Source organism: Bos mutus, chromosome 22, assembly GCF_027580195.1.
Source record: "Bos mutus isolate GX-2022 chromosome 22, NWIPB_WYAK_1.1, whole genome shotgun sequence".
Classification (NCBI taxonomy): Eukaryota; Metazoa; Chordata; class Mammalia; order Artiodactyla; family Bovidae; genus Bos; species Bos mutus.
In genome coordinates this window covers 16,888,893-16,898,188 of record NC_091638.1, presented here as the reverse complement: position 1 = coordinate 16,898,188, position 9,296 = coordinate 16,888,893, and the positions used below count along the sequence as shown (strand labels likewise).

Here is a 9,296-nt window from a genome sequence, read left to right as displayed (position 1 = left end):
TTCTAAGGTGTAGCAGGGATTGCAAACCTCTGTATTTTCAAGGGAATTAAACATGAACATGGAGAAGGCACTGGCAATCCACTCCAGTACTCTTGCCTGGAAAATCCCATGGACGGAGGAGTCTGGTAGGCTGCAGTCCATGGGGTCGCTAAGAGTCGCACATGATTGAGCGACTTCACTTTCCCTTTTCCCTTTCATGCACTGGAGAAGAAAATGGCAGCCCACTCCAGTGTTCTTGCCTGGAGAATCCCAGGGACAGGGGAGCCTGGTGGGCTGCCGTCTATGGGGGTCACACAGAGTCGGACATGACTGAAGCGACTTAGCAGCAGCAGCAGCAGCAGCAAACATCAACAGGTCAAAATGGCACAACTATATCACTAATTACATTTAGCTTCAGTAACTTTTTAACCAACCCTAGTAGGGAGGGTGTTGGTCATGGAAAAGCTAATTAGGAGAAACTATGTATTGTTCAGGATCACAGGAAATTTTTCGGAGAAGAAAATAGGGAACAAAGAGCCCTTCCTTGGGATCAGACTTGGGTTGAATCTTGTTACTTGACCAGTTTGGCTTGGACAAGTTACAACTGACTCAAGCCTAAGTTTCCTCATCTGTAGAAGAGAATGATAAATGTATCCTGTAGGAGATGCCTGGTACTTGATACGTGAGTGGCAACTCTATTAATTAGTAATAACAAAGACCTTACTTTGAGGAACTTATTCTAAAGAATGGGGACAAAGTCATGTCCATAAGATGGCCTGCTGAGGCCCCGCACTACTCAAGCCTCTCTGGAGGAAAGAATCCAGCACCTAGAGCAGTGTCTGGCAAATAGTAGCTGCTCAATAAATATTGGCCCTTAAAATCACAGTCTATCCTGAGTCTCCTATTTAATAGAGTCCTACCCCTGCTTCCTCTGGACTCCTGATTTCTCTTAAAGTACCCCCCCCACCACCACAATAGCACCTTTTAGCATTTCATGTAACTTATTTATTCAGTAATGTTTTATTTATTGCTAGTTTCCTCCATCCACTCCCACCCCCGTCTAGATTAAGTCCCATGAAAACAGGGACTTTTGTAAGTTTTCTGCACTTTTGTATCTCCAACACCTAGAATAGTGCCCAACTTATAGCAGGTTATTAATAGACTATCTCTTGAATGAGTCGAATGTGGCTGAGGGGCTAAAGCCCTGGAGGTGGAGTCAGAAGGTCTCTTGGGATCAACACTGAATTCCCGTGTGGTCTTAAAGGTGTTTCCTCTCTCCTCTGGGCCTGTTTCTCCTCCGGGCTCTGACCGACTTGGTTTTTCAGCCGCTGGTCAAGCCGGCCGGGAGGCGTCGCGCCCCCAGTGTCCGCCAGGGGGCAGTCGCACACAGGGCCGGCCCCGCCCACTTCCCGGCGGCCCGCGGTGGGTGGACCCACGAGCCCGCGGGTACAGAAGCGGAGTCCTGCCTGCGTCGGACTCAGTTGTCAGGCCGCCTGCCCGCCAGCCCTCAGAGCCTGGCCATGTCCTGCTACATCTACCAGCTGCCCTCCTGGGTGCTGGACGACCTGTGCCGCAACATGGACACGCTGAGCGAGTGGGACTGGATGCAGTTCGGTGAGTGGTCCTTTCTGCGACCCCACTAAGCCCCCTCCCCAACCTGTCTACCGTGGTCCTTGATGTCAAGGGCTCTCTCTGCTGCTTTCCTGGGCCCGGGCCTCCCTGTGTATCCTCGGGCCTCCCTGTGTATCCTCGGGCAGGCGCTGCTCCTTCTCTGTTGGTGATCTAGAAGGTGTGAGGTGATCTCGGACGATTTCTGCTGTTACTCAGTCTGTCGCTAAGTAATGACTGGCTGCACTTCGCTGTTTACGGTAAAGCTGAAAATTATTGCTGTCAGCAATGACTGGTGCTTACTGTGTGCCCGGCCCTGACGCAAGCACCTGACACGGATTATCTCATTTAATTTCCATAACAACTTGTAAAGTGCATATTTCTCTTACCCCGTCTTACAGACCAGGAAAAGGATTTAGAGGTAGACTCACTTGTGAGGGCAGCCACTTACAAGAGTCACTTGTGCAACGCGGTTCCTAAGTGGCGGTTCCTAAACCCTGGCGTCTGGCTCCGCCAGGACATCCTTAACTCCTTGTTCTATTTTCTTTGTTTGCGCCTGGTGATTGACTGAGGGCTTGGCATTTTGGGGCATGCTGAGCATGTGGTCCTCAGGCGCCCAAACAGAGGTCTGTACTCCAGGTTCCGCCACATCCAACTGGTGACTTTGGGCAAGTTGCTTAACCTTAATCTGAGTCTCAGTTTCTTAATCTGTAAACTGGAGGTGGTTGTGAGGAATGAAAATTGTATAAAAAGCTCTTGACACCTGCGTATCAGAGTTTCTTGTATTAAGGAAGTATTAACAATGACCATTCTTAGTTGTTTTTTTTTTTTTAAACCGTGCAACTGGTGCCACTTTATTTGAAAGGTAATATCTGTATTTTAAAAAACTGAGATTATGATATATACCATTTGAACAAAGAATGTAATATTTATGTATGGTGGAAAGAATAATAATAAAATGAGCATGCATGTTGTTATCTATTCAGTTTGAGGAAATAATATATACTTTAACCTAGTGGTTCTCAACCAGGGGCAATTTTGACCCCTTTCGGGAACATTTCTAATGTCTGGAGACATTTTTGGTTGTCGCAGCTTGGGGGATATAGTGAGTAGGTGCCAAGTGTGTCGGTAGCTCAGTCGTGTTTGACTCTTCGCAACACCATGGACTGCAGCCAGGCTTCTCTGTCCATGGAATTCTCCCAGCAAGAATACTGGAGTGGGTTGCCATTTCCTTCTCTAGGGGATCTTCCCAACCCAGGGATCGAACCCAGGCCTTCTGCATTGCAGGCAGATTCTTTACCATCTGAGCCATCCAGGGAAGCCAAGGATGTTGCTAATTGTCGTACAACACACAAAACAGCCCCCTCCTCAAAGAACTATCCAGCCTAAAGTGTCAGTAGTGCTGAGGTTCAGAAATCCTGCTTTGAACCAGTCACAAAAATAATACATGCTTATTGCAAAATACTGAAGGAAGCAAAGATTAGCTCAAACTCTGCCGCTCAGTGATACCATCCTATCATTTGGGTGCTAATAATAATAATAACAGCAGCAGCCGGTAACATGAATTGGCTTCTAACCATGTTCCAGCAGAGTGCTAGGTGTCATACCTTCTAGTTTTTTTTCCCTAAGCATATTTATTTATGAATATACATTTTCCAAAAATCATAATTTTGTACATTCTACTAGCCTACTTTTTTCACTTACACTGTATCACAATTTCTCCTTGCCAAGCAGTATTCTTTAGCAGCACAGACTTCGATTTTTATTTCAATGTGTATTTTTATTAACTGTTTAGTGGAAAAAAATAGCAGATATGCTAGGTTAAATGAACAAACCAGGCCCCTGGAAAGTTGTATCTTTCCCCTCCCTGGTCCTCAGCCTCCCCTTTCCTCCCTGCAGAAGCAGTACCTTGGTAACACATCAGGGCATCTCTGAGAATGTCTGTCATCATCTGATTTTCTAGACTGCACTGTGACCCTTTGCTCAGATGATCTGTGATTTCACTGCTTTTGACTGTTTTGTGGGTTGTGGAAAAACACTTTATGTAAGAGACTGTCTCTAGTTTTTCCGTGTGGGCCTCAGTTATGAGACCAGAACAACTTCTGTTTCTAGGATATTAATTTAGAAGGCACTCCTGTGAAGTTCTTCCTCTTCTTTATAAACTAAAAATTTTAAAAATTGAATTATAGTTGATTTACAGTGTTGTAACTTCTGCTGTACAGCAAACTGATTCAGTTATATATATTTATATATTTAAAAAAAATTCTTTTCCATTGTGGTTTATTACAGGATATAGGATATAGTTCTCTGTGCTATAAAGTAGGACCTTGTTGTTTATCCATTCAATATATAACATTTTGCATCTGCTAATCCTAAACTCCCAATCCATCCTTCCCCCATGCCCCTCCCTCTTGGCAACAAGTCTGTTCTCCATATATGACAATTAAAAAAAAATAACAACACAGCACAGCTTCATTGAGGTATAATTCACCTACCATGCAGTTCACACATTTAAAGTGTACAATCCAATGGCATCTAGTATATGCAAAGTTGTATATCCATTTCCATATCAATCTTAGAACATTTCGATTACCCCAGAAGGAAACCCTATACCCCTCGACCGTCTCTCCCAAACCCCCAAACACATCTCCTGTTTCCCGCCAGCTTTAGGCATTGCCTATTTTGGACATTTCATATAAATGGAATAAATCATAACATATGTGCTCCCTTGCAACTTTAGCACCTTTCCACAGTTCATCCATATTTTAGTGTGTATCAGTGCTTAATTTCTTTTTATTTATTACTGAATAATATTCCATTGTACGGAGGTACTTCATTTTATTTATTCATCTGACATTTGGGGTTCTTTCCACTGCTTGACTGTTATGAATAATCCTTCTGTGTACATTTGTGTCTGTCTTTGTGTGGCTGTATGTTTTCATTTCCCTTGAGTAGGTACCTAGGCGTGGAATTACTGAGTCACAGCGTAACTATGTTTAACACTTTGAGGAAGTGTTACACAGTTTTTGGAAATGCATTTACCATTTTACATTCCCACCAGCTCTGTATGAGGGTCCCGATTTCTCCATGGCCCCCTCCATCCATGCACTTGTTACTCTCCGTCTTTCTGAGTTTCTGGCCATCTGAGGAGCCCTTCGAGGAGGTATGAAGTGATTTTTTGCTGTGGTTTGGTTTGCATTTCCATAATGACTAATGATATTGGGTGTCTCTTCATGTGCATTTGTACATCCTCGGTGGAGAATACCTCTGACCCCTCAGACTCTGGAGACACCAGAATTGCTCAAGGTCCTCAGAGGCTTCCCATTGTGATTTAGGTTATAACCCACTCTCCTCCCCAGGCCCGCCCCATCTGGCACAGTGTGAGCCGCACTGACTTGTGTGTGACTCTCCTCCCACACCCAGCTCTCGCTCACCCTGCTCCAGCCATGCTAGCCTCCTTGGTCCAGACTCAGGGCCTTAGTACTGGCTGTTCCCTCTGTCTGGGACATTCTTTCCCCATCTTCCCCAGGGCTGGTTTTCTAGTCTCTTTTAGACTTCTTTTGCTGCTGTAACCAATTACCGCAATTTAATGGTTTTAAAACAGCCTTTATTGTGTTGCAGTTCTGGAGGTCAGAAGGCCTAGCAGGACAGCTGTCCTTGCAGAGGCGCTAGAGGAGAATCTATTTCCTTGTTTTTTGGGCTTCTAGAGGCTGCCTGCATCCCTTGACCTGTGGCCCCTCTTCCACTGTCAAAGAGACCAGGGTAGCGTCCCCAGCTGTCTCTACCTCTGCTTCTGTAGTTTTCCCTGAATCAGACACTCCTGCCGCCCGTGTATAAGGATCCTCGGGCTCACTCAGATAATCCAGGATAATCTTATCTCAAAGCCCTTAACTTAATGCCATCTGCAAAGTCCCTTTTGTCATGTAAGGTGCCATATCCACAGATTTTGGGGTTTAGGCCACTGACATCTGTGGGGGGCATAGTCCTTCAGTTCTCAATTCATATGCCACCTTGTTTGAGAAGCTGACCCTGTCCCCCTTTCTTTCTTTTTTTAATCTCATCTCTATGTTTTATTTTCTTCATTTCTCTTAACACGCTATGACCTTGTTCCTTATTTGTCTATGTTTGTCTGTCCCCAGATAATGTAAGCACCATTAGGGCAGGAACATCACCTGTCTGGTTTGCTTCTGTATTCTCGGTGCCTGGGGCAGTGCCCGGCCAGTGCACACTCAGTACCACTTGAGTGAATGATGGGCTGAAGGATGTGGGAATGGTGAGAACGTAGGATGGCCTGGAGCCCCGTGCTCAGCCAGCTGTCTGTGCTGAGTCAGAGGTCACTGGGCTGGGAGCCAGCCATGCCCCCCAGGTGACAGCTCCTTGCCAAGGCAGCGCTTCATGATTTTCTGTTCAGCACAAGTAATCGTGATTGTCCTTCCAGCCCTAAAGAGTCTTGGCTTCTGCAAGTCTCTTTTTTGTTGTTGAGGTTGAAAGACCTTACTGCAAATTCCACAATTTATTCTTTTTTTTTCTTTAATGGCATTCTAGCGTTTTACTATTACAGATAATGCCAGTCATTTTATTTTTTTATTTTTTTAGGGGAATGATTGTGCTTTATTTATCTTTACGGCCACTAAGATGGCTGCACGCAGGCATGCATGCTAGGTTACATCTGTCGTGTCCAACTCTGTGCTATGCACTGTAGAATGCCAGTCATTTTAGAAGCGATCATCCCTTAGGGGAGATTGTGATACTGGGGAATGGAGGTGGAAAAATCCATCAAGTGATGCAAAAATCATACAGTCACAAATATGCAAACTCTTTGGATTTGACAATTTTGGCAGATAACATGTTTGCCTCCTGTTTGTTTCCCTATGATTGTGACTGCATTGATGTTTCCCCTTGGGGGAAAACAGGCTTCTTACTGTTTCACTCATTCCTGGTGCATTTCGAGGGGTCCTGGGGCAGGGATTCCTTTGTTAGATGGCTCCTGTTCCTCCTCTCTCATGCATGCACCAGTCTTCGTGTACAGCCCTGCTTTGTCCCTGCCCAGCTGTGTGACTTCAGGCAAATGACTGCCTCTCTCTGAGCCTTTAGTTTCCTCATCTGTAAAATGGGGATGAGTTGCTGAGAGGCTTAGGGGACAAGACACTCTCCCTTTCCCTCAACCAGAAAGGAGTCTGGTTAGTCCAGACAAGGAGCACTTCATACAAGGGCGGATCATTTCAGGAGACTGTTCCCTCTCTGCTCCAGAGAGCTTTGCAGATGGGCAAGGTTTTTCCCTGAGTCCTGCAGGACTCAGGATCCCAGACCAGAAGGGATGGTCATCACGTAGTGTTAACCTTCGGGGATGAAAGCAGGTTTTCATAGAGTATAGATGGCTTAACAATTACAGCGAGCATTTATATCTCAGGTATGTTATCCTATATGTATAACTAATCTAATCCTTGCAACAACCGCTGAAGCAGGTGCCATTGTTTTCCTCATTTGAAAATGAGGAAACTGGGGCACAGGGAGAGGTGAGGAGGCGCCTTCGCTAAGCACACTGCAAATAAGTAGCAGAGAGAAGATCTGAACCCAGGCCTCAGAATCCAAGGTCTAGGGACTTCCTTGGTGGTCCAGTGATTAAGACTCTGCACTCCCAATGGAAGGGACCTGGGTTTGAACCCTGGTCAGGACACTATATACCACATGCCACAATTAAAGATCCCGAGAGCCGCAACTAAGATCTGGTGCAGCCAAATAAATATTAAAAAAAAAAAAAAAAAAAGAATCCAAAGTCTGGTCCCTAAGCCTGTGATTGTAACATCCATCCTGCTGACATAAGCATGTATTTTTATTTCTGATAGAAGAGTCTACAAGAGTATAACCAGTGCTTTCCTTGGGGTCTTCCAAGTGGGGTGATCATGGGGGCTTTGATTTTCTCCCAGTTTCTGAATGTTCCACATGTGATGACCAGGTTGTGAGTGTTGGGCAAAGAGCCAAGGACTCAGCAGGGCACTCGGCAGTGACTCATCCCACTAAGATCTGTATCTTGTCTTAACCCTGATTTCAGGGTCTTGTTAAATGCTGACAGGTTAGTGCTGTGAGAGATGTCACTTTCACAGAGCTACAGTGTCCACACTGCAGGGCAACGCCGGGTTTAATTCCTCTTCCTCCCACGTTGCCCGTGAGGAAAGTGCAGCTCACAGAAGTGAGGGCTGCCGCGGTGGAGCCCTGGGGGCGGCTTCTGTTCCTCCCATGACATCATGCTGCCTCCAGAGAGTGGGAGGTGAACCTGTGGACAGACCTTGTGTGCATGAAGGGCTGGGAAGAAGGGGTTCCTTCCTCTTCCCTCCACTCTTTTGTCTCTGCCACTGGAAGCAGCCCCTGACCCTGCTGACATCACATCCCACGGACCAGAAATCTGGTCTGGGGTTTCCAGTGACTAAGGTTGCAACTCAAGAACTTTCCATCTCTAACTGGGCAGTTCTCCCAGAGGCTTTCTCTCTGTTGGAGGCTGTCACAACCTTCCCCATTCCTCCAGAGGAACAGGGACTGTCCAATAAGATCATGTCCCTCCCCGGCTCTGAGGTGTTTCATGGTGTCCTGGTGTCTGTGGCTCTTAGGATCAGGTTCAGACTGCAGCCTGGCATTCGAACTCCATTGTTCTGTGATCCTGGGCTCTTGTCTTGCTCTTCCCCACTCAGTTCACTTAATGTTTGTATATTTTCAAACAGAAAAGCTCTGTGGACTTCGGGTTGACTCACCACTGTATCTCTGGAACTTGTCATAGGCCTGGAGCGCAATAATATTTTGTTGAATGAATGTATGACTTGATGTTTCACACAGGTTTCTGAAATCCTGAAACTGAAGTCTGATTGTTTGTGTCCTAGTTTAAAAATAAATAAATAAATGCCTGCCTCATTTCAGGAAACTCAGCAGAATACTATGTGACCACTCAAGAATGCTAAATATGAAGAGCTTGTAACCAACTTGAAAAATGCTTACAGTATAATGTTAGTAAATAAGGTCTAGATACACATTCTGTCTTACAGTCTGCAACAACTGCATCCAGAGGCACACCTGTATGTTTGGGGGAGAGTCTTAGAAGTGGAAAGTATCCTAGTGGGATGCTGTGTCATTTATTAGCTTTTTTGCCCCTGCGTTTTCCAAGTTTTCTTTAGCAAACAACCATTAACTTTATAATAAAAATGAAAAGAAGGAAGGCATTAGTTTTAGTATTGTAGACAGCGCGTGCATGCTCCATTGCTTCAGTTCAGTTCAGTTTATTTGCTCAGTCGTGTCCGACTCTTTGCGACCCCATGAATCGCAGCACGCCAGGCCTCCCTGTCCATCACCAACTCCCGGAGTTCACCCAGACTCAAGTCCATTGAGTCAGTGATGCCATCCAGCCATCTCATCCTCTGTCGTCCCCTTCTCCTCCTGCCCCCAATCCCTCCCAGCATTAGAGTTTTTTCCAGTGAGTCAACTCTTCACATGAGGTGGCCAAAGTACTGGAATTTCAGCTTTAGCATCATTCCTTCCAAAAAAATCCCAGGGCTGATCTCCTTCAGAATGGACTGGTTGGATCTCCTTGCAGTCCAAGGGACTCTCAAGAGTCTTCTCCAACACCACAGTTCAAAAGCATCAATTCTTCGGTGCTCAGACTTCTTCACAGTTCAACTCTCACATCCATACATGACCACAGGAAAAACCATAGCCTTGACTAG

General features: G+C 45.7%; 1 protein-coding gene across 2 annotated transcripts in view; it reads left to right on the top strand.

The window, feature by feature from the left end:
• The first annotated feature begins 622 nt into the window (after window positions 1-622).
• The window catches only part of IRAK2 (interleukin 1 receptor associated kinase 2), a 56,893-nt gene continuing 48,219 nt past the window's right edge, over window positions 623-9,296 (top strand). The window contains exon 1 of one of the 2 annotated variants that reach the window (XM_070359818.1): window positions 623-1,593. In XM_070359818.1, coding sequence (XP_070215919.1) covers window positions 1,500-1,593 — 94 coding nt within the window. In that variant the 5' untranslated portion in view covers window positions 623-1,499. The remainder of the gene's footprint in view (window positions 1,594-9,296) is intronic. The other variant, XM_005907057.2, reaches the window with a different exon arrangement.